At 52.8% G+C, this 18753-nt stretch overlaps 1 protein-coding gene and 1 pseudogene across 1 annotated transcript; one reads left to right on the top strand and one right to left on the bottom strand.

Annotated features, from left to right (window-relative positions):
* Positions 1–265: 265 nt before the first annotated feature.
* CAPN11 (calpain 11) lies at positions 266–12705 on the bottom strand. The gene is made up of 22 exons (XM_043449515.1): positions 12687–12705; positions 12353–12600; positions 11918–11987; positions 10690–10808; positions 9704–9837; positions 9335–9503; positions 6787–6870; positions 6608–6693; positions 6355–6429; positions 6069–6229; positions 5685–5854; positions 3865–3876; positions 3368–3579; positions 3020–3059; positions 2848–2916; positions 2705–2762; positions 2527–2591; positions 2176–2244; positions 1537–1615; positions 1325–1441; positions 825–883; positions 266–707 (listed from the first exon to the last, which is right to left on the bottom strand). The coding sequence occupies exons 1-22, from the start codon at positions 12703–12705 to the stop codon at positions 681–683; spliced, it is 2142 nt and encodes a 713-aa protein (XP_043305450.1). The 3' UTR covers positions 266–680.
* LOC122429359 lies at positions 12704–12927 on the top strand (annotated as a pseudogene).
* Positions 12928–18753: the final 5826 nt, after the last annotated feature.

The raw sequence follows: 18753 nt of genomic DNA, 5'->3' as shown, positions 1-18753 counted from the left end.
CTCAGCTCTCCCCTAGGATGTTGCTCCGGGTACCACGCTGTGATAGGGCATTCCTTGCCTTTAGCATCCCCGACACTGTCCATAAATGCCAACAGCGCCGTCTAGCTTCTGTGACGATATTGCATTTCCAAACGCCTCCTGGACAGGGGAGTGGTACCACCCCAACCGAGAGCTACCGGGTTCCCCCTTTTTGGTGCTAAGGAAACGACTTACACCCCTGCCAGCCTCTTCCTGACATAGAAACACAGAGACACAGAAGCCAGTGGCAAGCGTTGTTCATTATAATAATGCCCCCCACAGCCAGTGAGGGGGAGGAGGGAGGGGCTGTGAAACAGGGGAGCCTGAACAGGGTGGAACGCGTGGACCACCTCCCCAGCCGGGGACACTGGGGAAAGTGTCACTTAACCTGTAGTGAAATATGCTTGGAGAGGGAGGAAACTGTGGAGTAAATCCAGCCACCGGAAGTCTGGTTGGGGTAAAAGAAAAACACTTTGAATGGGGAGGGTGGGCCCGGAGGCCCACTGGTGGAGTAAGCCTGGCATCCGGGGTCCATTCCATCAGCAGAGACTGCAGAGCTGAGTGCCGCAGGGAGCACACCGATCCCAGGCCAGAAGCCCTGGGGTCTGGTGGTGGTGCTGATGGTGCTGGTGGTGGAAGGAAGTCGGGCTCCTGCCGTGACTCTAACCCCACATAGTTATTTGCAGCCACTGTGGGGTGAGAAGAATGTCAGAAGATGGACGAGGTGGGGGTGGGGCACGATGTCCGTGGAGAGGGAAGGGTCAGCGGAGCCATGGGTGGGGGTGCCTGAGATCCCTTCCATGTACCTGGTTCAGGTCCAGGGAAATCTGGCCGGTGTTCTTAGGGTCCATGGTTAGGAAGTACGCTGTTTCGGGGAGGAGGCAGAGGGAGGAGGGTTGGGAGGTGAGTCAGTGGTCACCCATTCTCAACTAGGGCAGAGGTCAGAAAGGGTATCCCCCTCTCCAGCTACATCCCCAGTCCAGTAGGGAGTTAATGATAAGGACTCCTTCCTAAAGCCTTGCTCTGAACCACGGCCAGTTCTGAGTGCTCTCAAATACTATCTCATTTAACCTCTACCATGGACCTATTCAGGCAGCACTGTTATCTACGCTTAAAGGCACAGAGATACAGTGACTTGGTCAAGGCAACAGAGCCCACAAGTGGTGGGGCGGGGATGTGAACCCAGATTGTCTGCGCCCTGTGGAGGGGAGTGTTCTGGAGCAGTGCTTCTCGTGCGGGTATGCGGGAGAAGGCCGGTGGGCCAGTGGCCCGGGGTGGGGTGTGGGCAGGTGCCCGCCTGACTCACTGAACATGGCCTTCAGCCTCAGGAAACAGCTGATGAAGCTGTCAAAGTCCATGATCAAGTCGTCATTCGCATACCTGGCCACCAGCACCTGTATCACCTTGTTGTTCAGTTTGATGCCTGGGAGAGAGAGGGGTGCGGAAAGAGAGAGTCCAGCCCTTTGGCCGCTGCCTCCCCCGTCCCAGCCCCCAGCCCCTGTCCTGCCCCTAACCCACCTGCTTTCTCAATTGCCAAGCGCATCTCATAGGTGTTCAAGGTGCCTGACTGGTCCTGGTCACACTCTCGGAAGATGTCCTAAAGGGACAGGCAGTTGTGGTAGGGCCGTGTGCAGGGCCCAATGCTTCGCAAGGGATGAAATGCTTTACGACCACTAGGCAAGCCCCCAGGGACCCCCTGCCCCATCCCCCGCTGGCCCACACCTGAGTGCCCATATTCCTACTGCCTGGTGACCGCCGAGCTGGTTCCTGGCACCTTGCTCAGGGCTCTCTGCCTGTATTCTTTATGTTAGTTGATACCTAGACTCTGCTGGTTATTGAACATTTTTTTTTTTTTAGCCACATTGCAAGGCAGGGATCTTAGTTTCCTGACCAGGGATTCAATCCACACCCCCCACACTGGAAGAAGTCCCAACCACTGAGACTGTCAGGAAAGTCCCGGGAACTTTTTGACTATTTCATATGGCAACATGTCAACAACTCCATCCCAGGGTGTATGTGTATGTGTGTGTGTGTGTGTACATGTGCACATCTAGTGAGGGGCTCCTGTTATAGTTTCATCTTTGTTAGACCTTCTAGTCCTCATTCCTCACAAGGACCTCTCTCACCCCCATAAACTGCCCCTTCAATGCCCTTTACCGTCCATTTCTTGATTTTTCTCCATAGGACCTGAAACTCCCGAAGCCCCAGTTTGCCAGAGCCATCTTTCTGAGAGGAGAGGCAGTCAAGGATATCAGAGGAGGGGGTGGGGAGGACATCCCAGGGGCCAGGAAGCAGAGCGGCTCACGGAGGTGGGGACCAAGACCGAAGGGTCCTGTAGGTAACTGTGGTAACAGCCAGAAGAACTGGCATCTTTCATCATCCCAGAGCCTAATCCCCATCCAGGAGGGCATGGCTGGCCAGAGAGGTGGCCACCTTGGAGCCAGGCTCAGGGGTAGGGTGCTGGGGCGGGATAGCACTGGGCAGGCTGGCCCACTGACGGGAAGATACGTCCAAGAGGTTGATCATGCAGCGGCACACGTCCAGGCTGAAACCATTGGTTTTGAAGTTTTTGACTGTGAGGGAGGTAGGGGGCAGAAAGAAGGGGAGGGGTGAGCTGAGTGTTGCTGGGGTGTGGGGAGGGACAGGGGTTGATTAAGGGAATGATTGTAGGGGGTGGAAGACTCACATCTGGAGACCACCTTGTTGAGCAGCTTCTGTAGCTCATACTTGCCTATCTCCTTGCCCTAGGAAGGGGGACCGTAAACGCCCGCTCTGGCCCCTTCAGCCCCCAGCCACCTCCTTTCAGCACCCCAGACCTCTGCCTCTCACCTCTCCACCTGCCACTATGTGAAACAAACGTATGAAGTCCGGGTCTATGTCATTCTCAGAGGTCCTCTCCTGGAGGGAAAGGGGTGGGAGAGGGACACGGTCCAGAGTGCTCCTTCACACCCCAACCCACACATTCTGCCTCGAATCCCCCAACCTCATGGCCTCCCCTCACCTCTTGGAGAAGCTCAGCGTAGTTGGCTTCATCCAGTTCCCTGGGCAGAAGTGGATGAAGGTGTGGAATTAGCAGGGGTTCAGGGAAACAGGGACTTCAGTGGGAAGGGTGGGGAGGTCATGTGTGTCTGAAGCAATAGGAAATGGGTGCCATAGGATTGGGGTTCCAATTCTGACTCTGCTACTACCTTGGACTTCCCTGCCTCGTGCCTCAGTTTCCTTGACTGTAAATTAGGGACAGAGTGTCCGGGGTGGGGGGTACTACCAGATGACTGATCCCTGAGCATGACATCCTACAGCTCGGGGTGGAGGGCAGGTGGCCTTGGAGCAGTGAGGTAGGGCCCCTCACCAGGTCTCGCTGTGCTTCTCAGTGAAGACCCGCAGCAGGAAGTCGGCGTCCTTGTGTGGCTCGAAGGTGGAGGGGATGATGATGTACTCCCCTGGGGGCAGTTGGAACTGGCTGCTCACCTCCCGCGAGTTGGTGAAGATCTCCGAGAAACCCAGGTCCTGGTACTTGACGAAGAAGTCCTTTTTCAAGTGGACATCCTGGAGGTTCTGAAACTGTACGTGCCCTGCAAGTGGGTCCAGGGTCCTCGGGGGGAGGGCAGGGAGAGAGGGACCCCCACAGTGAGGCCCAGCTGGGCAAGGTTAGGGGGAGCTGTCCGGCTGGCAGGTAACCCCAATGTGGTCGTTTCCTCCCCTGACTCCCACCCAGGGCCCAAGATGGCTGGAACCCTGACCCAGTGGCCCCCAGAGTCCTTCACCGAATTCCACCCCTGGCCCATCTACACGCAGCCAGGTATGGGGTGGGTGTCTGCCAGGCGTCAGGCCCCTCGTCTTCAGTACCTCCTTTGGGATCTGGGAAGGGAAGAGAGAGGAGGGTCAGATTCCCAGGATGGGTAAGGGGTTCAGGTCCGTGGAAGCCAGGCTGTATGTGTGTGTGTTGTGGGGGCTGCTAATAAGGGTCCTGGGACACCAGTGTGGGGAGGAGCGTGGGATCTAAGAGCTGTTAAGTCCCAGCTTTAATAACCTTTCCTTTTGCTTTGGACAGCAAAGTATGGTTTACGCCAAGTTTTGCCAAGGGGATATTTTATCACTTCGGGTTAAGGATGGGAAAGGAAATCCCCCAGAGGTGGTGAACTAACTCGCCCAGCCTCACACTTCTGAGCAGTTGGAGAACTGGGAAAAAACACGGGAAGAGCATTTTCCATGGAGTGCTCATTTCCCCCAGGAAGTTCATAGAAACCCAGAAATGAGCACAGAGAAGTCTATAAAAATGTGACTTAAGCCAAGATAAATACGTTGCTCTCCTGCAGAAATATAGGTTCCTGCAGAATTTATATACTAACGGCCCAGGGGAGCTCTGGGTGGGTGTAGAGAAGGTAGCCTTTCTGGGAGGGGTCGCATCTAACCTTAGAAATGGCTTCGGGTGTATCTGTCAACCTGGGGGACACACAGCCTAGGAGTAGGGCGGGCCTCAAATCTGCTTTTGTTCATGATTGAGCATACAGTAGGTGCTCCATGGATACTGTTGACTATGTAAGTGAAAGGACAAATGGGCGTTTCTAGGATTTTGCAAGGCACAGTTTGGGAAACACTTGTCAGGGGTTTTTCCTGGCCAGACTCCATGCTCTTGGTGGGGTGGCTATGCGGAAGTTTGGGGGCTGTGGAGAAATCTCTGAGTGTGTCGAAACCGGTATGAGTTTGGACTTGACCTTGCCTCTGGCTCCCGGTCTCCTTCTTTTTTATTAAAGGCGTTACCATTTGAAAAGCCCTTGGAACAATGCCTGGCACAGAGGAAGTACTCCCTAAGTGTTTTTTTTTTTTTTTTTTTACATTTTGGTTACACCACGTGGCATGTGGGATCTTTGTTCCCAACCAGGAATAGAACCGGTGCCCTCTGTGCTGGACCACTAGGGAAGTCCCTACTTAAGGGTTTTCGATTTAAAAAATTTGGAAAGAAAACTGTCAGCCCTGCCTTAAAAGCTCACACACCACTCAAGAAAAAGCCAGAAAAAATAAAAATAAAAAAAATAAAATAAAATAAAATAAAAAGAAAAAGCCAGGGCAGGGGGTTGGGGGGAGGGATAAACTGGGAAATTGGGATTGATATACACACACTACTGTAAATACAATAGGTAACTAATCAGAACCTGGCTTCCCCAGTGCTCAGCGGTGAAGAAACTGCCCGTAGCGCAGGAGACAAGGCAGGGGTAATGGGTTGGATTCCTGGGTCAGGGAAGATTCCCTGGAGAAGGAAATGGCAACCCACGCCAGTACTCTTGCCTGGGAAATCCCATGGACGGTCCACGGGGTCACAGAAGAGTCAGACACGACTTAGCAACTAAACACCACCACCAATAAGGATCTACTGTCCAGCACAGGGAACTCTACTCAATACTATGTAATGACCTATGTGGGCAAAGAGTAGGTATGTGTCTATATACAACTGATCCACTTTTTTGTACACCTGAAACTAACACAACGTTGTAAATCAATTATATTCCAATTTTTTAAAGCGGGGGAGCGAAGAAGAAGGAGAGCTAGGGGTGCGGAGGTGGTTGAAGGGAGGGTGTCCTAGTCCTGGGGCTGTGGGGTGGGCAGTGGTCCGGGGGGGTGAGGCCACTGCGGGAGCAAGAGTGGCCAGGGGCCAGCTGAGCGCCCACCGAGTAGATGACAAAGCCGATGGTCTCCAGCTGGGCTCCGTGGGGCCTTGTCCTTCTCCAGTTCTTCTGCATCAGGGCCACCAGGCAGGTGCAGACGGCTTTGTCATCCTCTATGTCGTCATCCTCCTCGGGGAGACAGATCTTAAACTGGGGGTTGGTCCAGAATGTGTCTGTGGAAGAAGCAGGTCAGGATGGCCCTGCCCTTCCCGGGGTGGACAAGCTTCCAGGCCACACGCCCGCCTCCTCAGCAGGGCCCAGTGGCATCTGATGGACCTTGCCCCGGGCCCCTGGGCCCCTGGCCCGGCTGTGCAGTGAGTCAGTGGCCCATCACCCACTCCCTGCCCCGAGTTCCACCCCCCACCCCCCGCCCCCCTCCCAGCCCACCCAGGTAGCTCCGGCAGCCCCCTGCGGTGCTGCCCCTCCGCCAGCTGCCCTCATAGAAGGTGGAGTGCCAGCAGCTTTTGTAGTCCCCGGAGAGCGTGTCGGGTATCACGTTGCAGATTTCCAGGAGGGTGAAGTTGCCAAGGAAATCTTGGTAGGACATCCTGTGGTGGGGGGGTGCGCAGAGCCATCAGTGGCATGCCACACCCACGACCCCCCCACCCCAGAACCTCCCCATCCAAGGCTCAGGTGCAATGGGCGGCAGGAGGATGAAGGGCTTGGGACTGACCAGAACTCCCCGTCCTCTTTCCGGTGCAGCAGCTGCCTCTGGACATCTGGGGCCACCTCCTCCCACTCCTTGGCGCTAGAGCAGAGACAGGTGGGGGGCAGAGCTCGTTCCCCCCCCAGGGCCCCCCTCACCCCTGAGCTACTTGAGGGTCCCGGTTAGATGGAGACTCTCTCGGTGGCCTGGCCTTGCTCCGTGGGGGTGGGGCCTGCGGTGTGCTCTGCCCCTCCCCCCAGAGTGCTGGAGGGCCACCTACTTGTCACTCCAGGCTCCATTCCACTCAATCCGGCCCCAGGGATTCCGGACTCGGATCAGCGTTTCTGTCCTGCCTTGGTAGGAGACCTGGGTGGGTTGTGGGCAGAGGTCAGGGGTGTAGGGTCAGAGAAGTTCTCCTTCTCGCGCCCCTCCGGGTGGGGTTGCAGGGGTCAGACTCACGTCCTGGAGGCCCGTCACTGAGTAAGCATGTCCTTTCACCAGCATACCCTGTGTCAAGGACTCCAGCTCACATTCGCTGGTGACCTGCAGAACACAGAGGGCTCGAGAGGAACTCAGGAGCTGGTCAGGGGGACAGGGGCGCCTGAAGACAGGTGACAACTCTCTGAGCTCCCTGTCTTAAAACTTATTTTTATTAGGGAAGAGTTGCTTTACAATGAATGTCGTGTTCATTTCAGAGGTACGGCAAAGTGAATCGGCTAGACGTGTACATATTATCCCCTTTTTAAGACTTTCTTCTTATTTAGATCTGGGTTCACTTTTTTTTTTTTAATTAAACTTTGCCTTTTCTTTTTTTTTAAACTTTGCCTTTTCAAATGCTTGCAGACTCACAAGCAATTTTAAGAAACGATACAGAGAGATTCTGTGTGCCCCATGTCCAACATCCTACAGCCGTAACATCTTCTAAAACTATAGTGCAGGGACTTCCCTGGTGGTCTGGTGGTTAAAAAACCCACCTTCCACTGCCCTGGACCAGGGTTCAATCCCTGGTTGTGGAACTGAGATCCCACGTACTGTCAGGCAACTAGGCCCACACCCTGCAATGAAGACCCAGCGCTGTCCAAATAAAAAAAAGTAATTAGTTTTTAAAAACTGCTAAAAAAAAAAAAAAAAGCTGTAGCATGATATCAAGGTTTTTTGTTCTGTTTTATTTTTTTAGCTATGCCATACAGCATACAGGATCTTAGTTCCCCAGCAGGGACTGAACCTGTGTCCCCTGCAGTGGAAGCGTGGAAGTCCCTATAGCACAATATAAAAACCAGAATGAATATGTTGACACAATTTGTTGATCTAATACAGATGTCTCTACTTTTACTAGTATTCATTTGTGTATGTTTTATGCATTGTTATCATATGTATAGTGTTCTGTATCTATCACCATCGTCACAATACAGAACATTTCCGTCACCGCTAACATCCCACATGTTGCCCTGTTACAGTCAACAATCACCTCTTATGACCGTCTTCCCTAAACTCTGACAACTCCTAATCTGTTCTCCATTTTTCAAGAATTTTGTCATTTCAAGGCCTTTCCTAAGTGACTCAGTGGTAAAGAATCCATCTGCCAATGCAGGAAACACGGGTTCCATCCCTGATCTGGGAAGACCCCAAATGCCTTGGGGCAGCTAAGCCCGCCACCACAACTATGAAGCCTGTGCTCTAGAACTGCGGCTACTGAAGCCTGGGAGCGCTAGAGCTCATGCTCTGCAGCAAAGAAAAGCTGCAGTGAGGAGCTTGTGCGCCACGACGAGAGAGTAGCCCCTGCTTGCTCCAACTAGAGAGTAACTTGCACAGCAATGAAGACCCAGCACAGCCAAAAATAAATAAATTTTTTAAAAATTTTGTAATTTCAACACTGTTATATAAGCAATCATACAGTATGGAACCTTTGGGAATTGGCTTTTTTCATTCAGCAGAATTCCCTTGAGACTCATCCAGGTTGTTGTGTGTGTCAATAGTTCATGTCTTTTTATTGCTGAGTAGCATCCCCTGAAATGTGTTCACTGCAGTCTGTTCAACTGTTCACCCGTTGAAAGACATCTAAGTTGTTTCCAGGTTCTGGTTATTACAAATAGACCTGCTTTGAACATTTGAGCACAGGCTTTTGTGTGGACCTAAGTTTTCATTTCTCTGGGATAAATGCCCAAGAATGCAACTGCTGGGTCTTACAGTGACACCCTTGTGCTCAGTCACTCATTCATGTCTGACTCTTTGTGACACTTTGGACCATAGCCTGCCAGGCTCCTCTGTCCGTGGGGTTTCCCAGGCAAGGATACTGGAATGGATTGTCATTTCCTCCTCCAGGGGATCTTCCCCACCCAGGGATTGAACCAGAGTCATTTGTGTCTCCAGCCTTGCAGGCAGATTCTTTACCACTGAGCCATCGGGGAAGCCTCACAGTGGCACTCTGGGTTTATTTATTTATTTGAACAAATATGTGTTGGGAATCTATTGTATGCCAAGTACCACCTTAAGTCCCAGGACCAGCAGTCAAAGAGACAAATAAGGTCGCTGCCTTCATGGAAGGGATTCCCTAGTGGCTCAGATGGTAAAGAATCTGCCTGCAGGGCAGAAGACCTGGGTTTGACCCCCACTCCAGTATCCACTCCAGTGTTCGTGCCTGGGAAATCCCACGGACAGAGGAGCCTGGAGGGCTACAGTGCATGGGGTCGCAAAGAGTTAGACGCACCTTCGTGGAATATGGAAACTGTCTGGAGAAGTTTGGTCATGAATATACACATTAAGAAGTATGACACCTTCTGACTGTGATAAATGTTGGGGAAAAAAATCAGAACAAAGTAGAGAGGAAATCAGGGGTAGGAGCAGCTAACTGACATTGAGAGGCAGGGAAGACTAGCCTGAGGGAGAGGTACTAGCGCCGAAATGTGAATGAGAAGGGGCTAGTTATGCAAGTATCTGGAGAAAGAACATTCTAGGTGAAAGCAACAACAGGTGCAAATGCCCTGAAGCGAGATCAAGCATGGTTTACCTCGATGGAGCAGCCCATGAGGGAAGATCGCTCTACGGCCTTCCTAAGCATCCTCTGCAGGTTCCTAGGGGGATTCTGGAGTTGGAAGCTCTGCGTCACGCCCCCCGTGAAGTCCTCAAAGCCCTCCACCGTGTTGCCCCCCGACAGCGCTTCATAGGACCCGTTCAGCCTGCGGGCACAGAGAAGGCACTGTCTGGGCTCTGTCTGGGAGGCAGCTGGTTGTGAGCTTGGACCTCAGAGGGGGCGGGGAGGGAAGTGAGGGATGCCCCGCGGTCCCCCTGCCTCTTCCCCTGATTCCAGGTGCTTCCGTGGCTGCCAACGGTCGGGGCAGGCTTGGAGGCCAGGCCCGTCGCTTGGCTAGGCACTCACTTGGCGTATGCCTTCTCCAGCAGGGCGCTCCAGAACTCCGTGCGTTCCGCTGAGTGCACAAACACCAGCTTGCCATTCTTTGTGGGCAGCCGGTCATCCACCACTACGTCCATCCACTCCCCAAACTGCCAGATCTGGGGGCAGCAAGGTGGGTGTCAGTGGGGTGTGAGCATCTGTCTGCCCCAGGCCCCCTTCCAAGGCACGCACACACACACACACACACACACACACACACACACACACACACACACACACACACACACACACACACACACACACACACACACACACACACACACACGCATCCTCTCCTTGCAAGAGGACTGTTACACAAGTGCCCCCTGGTGGCCAATTCAATGACATACCAGTGACAGAGAGCCCACCCACCTCAAGAAAAGCAATGAAAGACCTGAAAGGCCCTCCAGCCTCTAGTCAGGTTCTGCCATGGCCTCCAGAGGGATCCACCCGCCTTTGGACCTTGGCTGGTCTTTTATTTCTGAGGTCTTGTGATTCAGAAAAACTCTTGTGACTTTCAGAAATATTTTTATGGCCCGAGGAATTTGTCCACATGTTGCATAATTTAAAGAGCAGATTACAAAAATTATGCGAAACTCCCATGTCATAGATGTTGACAGACAAACACACACACATACATGCATATATTGATACATATATGTGTGTTTCTACTGAGAGAAGGAGAGACAGAGACACAGTGAGAAGCAGGAGAAAGAGAAGGAGGAGGAGGGTCACAAACCAATACAGCTGTTTTCTTTTGGGGCTTTAAAAGCTTATACGATTTCTTTAGTGAGAGGGTATTTCTCTAATAATTAGGCAAAAATCCACCCTAATAAATATAATTTTTTTTTCAAAAGGAAAGGGAAAATGTAAGCTTCAAAGTATGTACTAATTCTCTCTCACACAGCCTCCACACACACATGCACACGCCTCAAACACAAACCAACTCTGGCTTTCAGATCATCCTTCACCTGAAAATGGAAGATGCCAGCGTAGTTCTTCTTGAAGCTCTGCCCCTTGGGCACCACGCGGGACAGCAGTTTGGGGTACGCGGTGAGGGAGCCAATGGCGGCCAGCAGCCAGCAGTCTCCTGAAAAGACAGCAGGACTGCCCCCCTGCGCCTTCCCCTGTGTGTGGCCCCAGAGTCCAAGCCGAGGATGGGAACCAACTGTGAGAACCCATGCGAGAGTGGCTCTCCTTCACCTAATACCTTAGACTGAGGAAGTCGGAGCACCTGCAGGGACTTTAAAAATGTGTCCACAAGTCCTTCTACAACCCCAAGAGCAGAAGGCTAGTTTCCCCCCCTTCCACGGGAGTTGGATTGCACGCATGCAAGTTGTTTTTGTTTCTGGCCAAGTGGGCACGTGGGATCTTAGTTTCTGGACCAGGGATCAAACCCGTGCCCCTCTGCAGGAGAAGTACAGAGTCTTAATCACTGGACCACCAGGGGAGTCCCTGCAGGTTCGTTTGCTTTTACCAGCAGAACCTGGGGGAGGTCACTGCCTGTTTCTCCTGAGACCAGCTGGTGACGTCAGTCTAGCCTCCCCCTTGTTCTGTCTCAGGCCACTCACTCTGGGGGATGCCAGCTACCATGTGGGGACACTCGAGTGTCCTACGGAGAAGCTACGTGGCAAGGACCTGAGGCCTCCTGGCACGTGAGCGTGCCATCTCAGAAGGGGACTCTCCAGCTCCCGTGGAACCTCGTGAGAGACCCTGAGCCAGACCCGCCCAGCTCCATTGCTTCCTAATTCCTGCCCTGGAGAAACTGTGAGATGATAGATGTTTGTTGTTGCTTTAAGTCACTGAGTCTTGGAGCAATTAATAACTAATATGTTGCTGTTCAGTCGCTAAGTCATGTTGGACTCTGTGACCCCATGGTCTGTAGCCTACCAGGCTCCACTGTCCATGGGATTTCCCAGGCAAGAAAACTGGAGTGGGTTGCCATTTCCTTCTCCAGGGGATTTTTCCCAACCTGGGATTGAACTTGCGTCTTCTGCAGGCAGGTTCTTTACTGCTTAGCCACCTGGAAAGCCCGATAACTAATATAGCACCCTACTTATTCCCAGACCCAGATGGCAGCAGGTGGGGGGTGGAATCTGGCTTAGGGGAGGAGCAGGGAAACAGAAGAGCTGTCTGAGCCTTGGGCTCCCAGTTCCCCAGCCCCAGAAGACACCCCAGGCTTTCCCACTCCCCACTCACCGAGCACCCCCTGGCAGATGTCAGTTGGGCTGACCCCATTCACGATGAATTGAGGATTGCTTGTGATTTGCTGCAGAGAAGGCAGAAAGGTTTCAGAGAGCCCAAGCCATCCCCTCTTCACCTCCCTCCTACCTCCTCGGGGAATGCTGCCTGTGTCTTGGAGTTCCAGGGGAAACATGGATGGGGGAGATGGGGTGGAGGGAGGGAAGTTGGCATAGTTGTAAGCCGTGACAGCAAAAGTCAGTGAGTGACCTTCCCAGGGTCATCTGAGAGATTTTACTTAAGCACTTCCAGAGCTGTCCTTAACCCAAATGGGGGTGGAATCCAGGGCAGAGCCAAGAGAGGGCGGTGGGGGATTGGAAATCATGCAAGCGACTGGGGCATCACTACATGCCCCATCCCCCAGGAGTCCACGCCTCCCCTGCCGGTGCCCACACTGGGCCGCTGCCAGCTGATGTTCTGCACGTGTTTGGAGTTGGGTGCCAATTCCTTGAAGCCCAGTGACGTGGGTTCTGCAGGGAAAAAGGGGTCCTCGAACAGCTCTCCCCTCCGTAGGCAGAGTGCTCGCAGGTCCTCAAAGCTCTGGTTGTTGTAGTTCTGGGCGTTGTGGTGCTGGCCCATGCCCTTGGCCTTGAGTCGGTTCTGGCTTATGTGGGCTGCAATCCCTTTGTCAAAAACGGTCTCTGCTTAATAATCAAAGGACAAATAACCCATTAAAAATGGACAAAGGAGTCCAGCGCTCCAATCTGCTCCAGCCCAATTGCCTGACCCAGATCCGGCGCTACCATGCCCAGGTGCCCCGTGTGCAACAAAGAGGTGTACTTTGCTGAACGGGTGACATCCCTGGGGAAGGACTGGCATTGGCCTAGCATGAAGCGTGAGAAATGTGGAAAGACGTCTACCTCGGGGCGGGGGATCAGGTAGAACATGAAGGCAGGCCTTGCTATGTGGCCTTGCTCAGACCCAAATGTTTTGGGCATGGTGGAGCTGAGAGCCACACTTTCAAGTAAAGCCAGGTTTTGGAGACCTCTCTCTCCAGCTGCCTGCCAGGCTGCTGCCCTCCAGACCAACAGCAGGCCTTCCCCACAGGTACTGGGCTTCCCTGTAGACCCCCATCCCTCCATAAACCTGGATCCTTAGGAGGAAAAAAAATGGACAAAGAATCTGAATCGGGGTCTCTCTGAAGAAGATATACAAATGACCAATAATCACATGAAAAATGCTCAGTTATTATTCGTCACCAGGCAAACGCAAGTCAAGTTCAGTTCATACCCACTGAAAGTCAAGTGTTAGTTGTTCAGTCATGTCCGACTCTTTGCGACCCCATGGACTATAACCTGCCAGGCTCCTCTGTCCATGGAATTCTGTAGGCAAAAATACTGGAGTGGGTTCCCATTCCCTTCTCCAGGGGATCTTTCCGATCCAGGGATCGAACCCGGGTCTCCCACATTGCAAGCAGACTCTTTACCGTCTCAGCTATCAGGGAAGCCTGCTGCTGCTGCTACTAAGTCACTTCAGTCGTGTCCGACTCTGTGTGACCCCAAAGACGGCAGCCCACCAAGCTCCCCTGTCCCTGGGATTCTCCAGGCAAGAACACTGGAGTGGGTTGCCATTTCCTTCTCCAATGCATGAAAGTGAAAAGTGAAAGTGAAGTCGCTCAGTCGTGTCCGACTCTTAGCGACCCCATGGACTGCAGCCTACCAGGTGCCTCCATCCATGGGATTTTCCAGGCAAGAGTACTGGAGTGGGGTGCCATTGCCTTCTCCGGGGAAACCTGCTAGGACAGCTCTAATCCAAAAGATTGGTAATGAGACGTGTTGGTGAGGATGTGGGGAAACTGGCATTCTCAGACACTGCTGGTGGGGATGTGAAAGGGTGCAGCCGCTTTGGAAAATAGTCTGGCAGCTCCTCAGTCAAACACAGAATTACCACACGATCCAGCAATTTCACCTCTAGGTATATATACCCAAGAGAGCTGAAAGTATGTTAATACGTCCAGGACTTCCCTGGTGGTCCAGTGGTTAAGAATCCACCTGCCAATGCAGAGGACACGAGTTCAATCCCTGATTCTGGAAGATTCCATGTGAGTCGGGGCAACTAAGCCTGTGCGGCACTAGTGAGTTCCGCAACAAGAGAATCCACTGCAGTGAGAAGCCTGTGCGCTGAAACTAGAGGCCTGCCCCACTCGTCACAACTAGGGAAAGCCTGCGTGCAGCAACCAAGACCCAGCGCAGCCAAAAATAAATAAGTCAATAAAATTAAAAAAAATCTGTCCATACAAAAACCTGTACACAAATGTTTATAGCAGCAGGATTAGTCACAATAGCCAAAACGTGGGGGGAAAAACCCAAATGTCCCTCAGCTGATGAATGGACAAGCAAAATGACGGATACATGGACGATGAAAATAAATCAAGCAATGAGATGAACCTTAAAAACACTTGGCTAAGTGAAGACAGTGGTCACAAAGGACTACATATGGTATGATACCAATTATGCAAAGTGCTCCAAATGGGCCAATTCATATACAGACAGGAAATATAATTATGGTTGCCTAGGGCTTAGGGGGTTGCAGGGTTGGAAATTGATGGCTACAGGGTATGGGATTTCTTTGGGGGCAGAATGAGAAGTTTCTAAAACTGACTGTGGCGATGGTTGCACAACTCTGTGAATGTACTGAAAGCCATGGCATCCTACACTTTAAATGGGTGAATTATGCGGTAGGTGAATCACAGTTCAATAGAGCTGTTTTTTTTTTTTTAAAAATGATCTCCAAACCGTGCAGACACTGCCTTTTGGGGAGAGGGGAAATAACGGAGGGTAGAGGGGAAATAACGGAGAGTCGAGGGCAGCAGGGCAGAAGGAAAGGAGCGACTCAGGGGTGAGAGTCAGTTAGGGAATGACCCCGCGACTGAGTCTCTGAGAGGAAAAGTCAGGCCGGCTGACAGACCCTGGGTCAGCGGCAGTGGGGGGACCCGGGATCCGTCCTCCTGCACAGGGACTGCAGGCTCTTACCCGCTTCCTGAGGATTCCCTAACCATGGGACTGACTCCCCTCTGCCACCAACAGTGAACCCCAGGGCAGAGCACGGAGGAGGGGCAAGAGGCACTGAGACCTCAGAGCGAGACCCACTCTGAACGTCCAGTCCTACCCCCTGGGCACCCAAGGACGGTCCTCCCATCTCCCCATATTCTCAGCTGTTTCTGAAATAAGGAAGCACTTAGCGGGGAGGCTGGAAGGATGTGGTTAAACTGAACCCAGTGGGGCCTGGGGTGACGGAGGAACCCAGAGTGAGGGAAAGAAGGGGGCAGCTGCAGAGAGAGGCGGGGGTCCTGGGCTGTCCAGAGGGGAGACCGGATTGGGCCCCGGAAGGGGCGCTGCGTTCTTCAGAGGTGGGAGCCGGGGGCTCAGCTGTGTTTCCTCCCTTGAGCTGGTCAAGAAGAGTTAGAGCAGCTGAGCTGACGGGCCTGAGTGCCTGCTCTGTGCCAGGCACACCAGGCCCGAGAGAGGGCCGTGCGTTACCCACAGTTATCAGAACAGGAAGCCGCAGCACCAAGGTCAGTGGTTGGCCCAAGGTCTCAGAGTCAGGGTTGGATTCAATCTGACCGCAAACCCCAGGCTAGGCTCGTGACCTTCACGCCACACTGCCCTGGAGGGAGGCATGTCTCCTCGGCCGGAAGGCCTGGGGACACCTCCCCATCCTCCTCAACTAGGGAGGTCACAGGCTATTTGTGGCTGAAATTGCCTAATGCCTCCTTACTCTTCCCACCACCCCACGCAAGCAAACCCATTCTTCAGTCCCTCATCAGTGTCTCCTGGGATGTCCGTGGGTCCAGAAATGACCCCTATTCTCTCCGCTTATTAGCCTAACAAACCCACCCAGACTGCCCCTAACCAGCCCAGAACCTTGGACCACAGGCTGCCTCGGTGCCTCTGCTTGGACTCATTCCTGACCCCACGCTCACATCTGTCCACTGGGAAAAGTCCTGGCTCAATGCCACCCACTCGGTGAGGCCACCCCCCCAGACATGCCTGTGCAAAGTTGGGACTGTCCTGATGTCCAACACTGAGGCTGGCGGGTTTCTGTTTGTGGAAGACCAGAGTGGGAGCCAGGGGAGAGGGTAGGTGGGTGGGGCCAGAATCTGGGACTTATTCCCTCCACCCCCTTTCCCTCAGGCCTTTCGCTTCCAACCTAAGCCCTCTGGGCTTCTCTTAGGAATGATCAGGAAAGAGTTGTTTGTGTGTGTGTGTCTGTGTGTCCCGTGTGTGCATCTGTGGAGTGTCTGTGTGTGTAGTGTGTCTGTGTGTGTGATGCGTGTGTGTGTGCACATGTAGTACGTGTGTGTATCTGCGGAGGATGTGTGTGTGTGTGTGTCTGTAGAGAATGTATGTATGTGTGTCTGTGTAGTATGTGCAGTATGTGTGTATTTGTGGAGAATGTGTGTGTGTGTAGTATGCGTATGTATATGTCTGTGCTTCTGTGGAGTATATGTGTATCTATGTGTGCGTGTGTAGTATGCGTGTGTTTATCTGTGGAGTATGCATATATGTTATATGTCTCTGTGGAGAATGTGTGTATGTGTCTATGTATTGTGTGTGTCTGTGTAGTGTGTCAGTGTATGTGGAGTATGTGTTTCTGTGGAGAATGTACATGTGTTGTCTATATACTGTGTATGTGTCTGTGTAGTTGTGTCTCTGTGAATGGAGTATGTATGTATGTATATGTGTGTGTGTATCTGTGTGTGCACATGTAGTATGTGTGTGTGCATCTGTGGACTACGTGTATATGTATATGTGCGTATCTGTGTGTGCACATGTAGATGTGTGTGCACCTGTGGAGTATGTGTATATGTATATGCGTGTGTATCTGTGCATGCACATGTAGCATGTGTGTGCATCTGTGGAGTACGTGTGTATGTATATGTGTGTGTATCTGCGCGTGCACATGTAGTATGCGTGTGTGCATCTGTGGAGTATGTGTGTATGTATGTGTGTGTTTCTGTGTGTGCACATGTAGTATGTGTGTGTGCATCTGTGGAGTATGTGTGTATGTATGTGTGTGTGTTTCTGTGTGTGCACATGTAGTATATGTGTGCATCTGTGGAGTATGTGTGTATGTATATGAGTGTGTATCTGTGTGTGCACATGTAGCATGTGTGTGCATCTGTGGAGTACGTGTGTGTATGTGTGTGTCTGTCTCCATGGAGAATGTATGTGTGTATGTCTATGTAGAGTGTGTCTGTGTGTCTACGTAGTGTGTGTGTGTCTCTGTGTGTAAAGAGTTATGTGTGTATCTGTGGAGTATGTGTGTGGGAGGAGGATGTGTTTTTTCTTTTGCCCAGAGATGAAGAGGGTCCTGAGAGGAAGGATGAACCCAGAATTTGTGCTCGTTTCACCGCCAGGCCGGTCCTCACCCACTGTCGCCATCGCTGGCAGGAGAGGCTGTTCCTGACTGGGGTGGGTGGAGCCCAGGGCCCCCCGAAGAAGGTAAGTCAGCTCTCCTCGCTGAGGGGCGGGGGGTGGTCACGCCCCAGGGAACAGTGCCGTCAAGAGGTGCTTTGGCTGCCTTAACTGGGGAGCAGGGTGCAGGGGCTGCTGGCGTCCAGTGGGTAAAGGCCAGGGATGCTGCTAAACAGCCACAGTGCACGGGACAGGTCTTACGACAAAAAATTATCCTGTCTCTGAACGTCAAGAGGGTGGAGGGTGAGGAACCTGGGTTAAGTGAAAGGCCTAAAGCCCCCCATAGTGAGGGAAGCCTCTGTGCCCTTCCTCCAACGGGGCTCTCCAGAGGCCTCTGCCTGGCTGCCCCCAGGAGTGGGTGTGCTGAGCTCTTGGGATGGGGGGCGGTCTGGGAGGACCACAGAAGGTGCTGGTGTCCCAGAAAGCTGGAGAACATCAGAGAGGAAACCAAGGCGATGAGTCTCCCTAATCTCCCTGGAGCCCTCCCTCCAGTTCATCACCCAGCGGAGAGGTCATGGCTCACTGTCCTCACTCCAAACCTGCCTAAGGTCCTCGATCCTCAGTCCACCGGGTCTGTGCTCCTGACGCAGCAGCTGGGCTGGCAGGGAGGGCTCACACACAAACACACACACATGCACACACACACACACTCCACCACAGTTATTCCCCAAATGTCTCAGGGCCAGGCATGGGGGAGCTCAGACAGACAGACAGACAAGGCTGGCTGGAGGAAGGCGAGGCGGGTGGCCAGAGCAATATGTGAAAGCAAGGCATGAATAGATAGGTTGATTTTTGTCCTAGGTGCATGTCTTGTTTCTCCCATCAGATTGGGGACTTGTAGATTTAGGGGCTAGGTCATGTCCGGCTCTTTGCGACCTCATGGACTGTAGCACGCCAGGCTCCTTGGACCTCCACTGTCTCCCGGAGTTTGCTCAGATTCATGTCCACTGAGTTGATGACGCTGTCTAACCATCTTATTCTTTGCCGCCCCCTTCTCCCTTTGCCTTCAATTTCGGGAAGGGACCCCGATGCTGGGAAAGACTGAAGATTTAGGGACACCACCCTAATTCCCAGAGCAGAGAGTAAATGAAGTAAATGAAGATGTTGTCTAGATTGGGCTTGGGTCGCCCCTGGGCCTACACTTCCCGAGAAGCCTGGAGACTGAGTCTAGGGTGCCTTTTATTTCCCTATCGGCCACGGCCAAGGGGGCTGTCCTCACACAAGCCCGTTCCCCGGACGGCTTTGAGAGCAGGTCCCTCTCCTCTCCCCAACTCAGTGGAGACAAGGAAGTTGTTCTCCTGAGGGTCTGACCATCCGTGGTCTGTTCTTTCCCAGACTGGCTGAGGAAGAGGCCCAACTCCTGAGCCTCGGGAGCGT

Source organism: Cervus canadensis, chromosome 28 (genome assembly GCF_019320065.1).
Source record: "Cervus canadensis isolate Bull #8, Minnesota chromosome 28, ASM1932006v1, whole genome shotgun sequence".
Lineage (NCBI taxonomy): Eukaryota > Metazoa > Chordata > Mammalia > Artiodactyla > Cervidae > Cervus > Cervus canadensis.
Note: the sequence above shows the minus strand (reverse complement) of the source record. Positions and strands in the feature narration are given on the sequence as shown.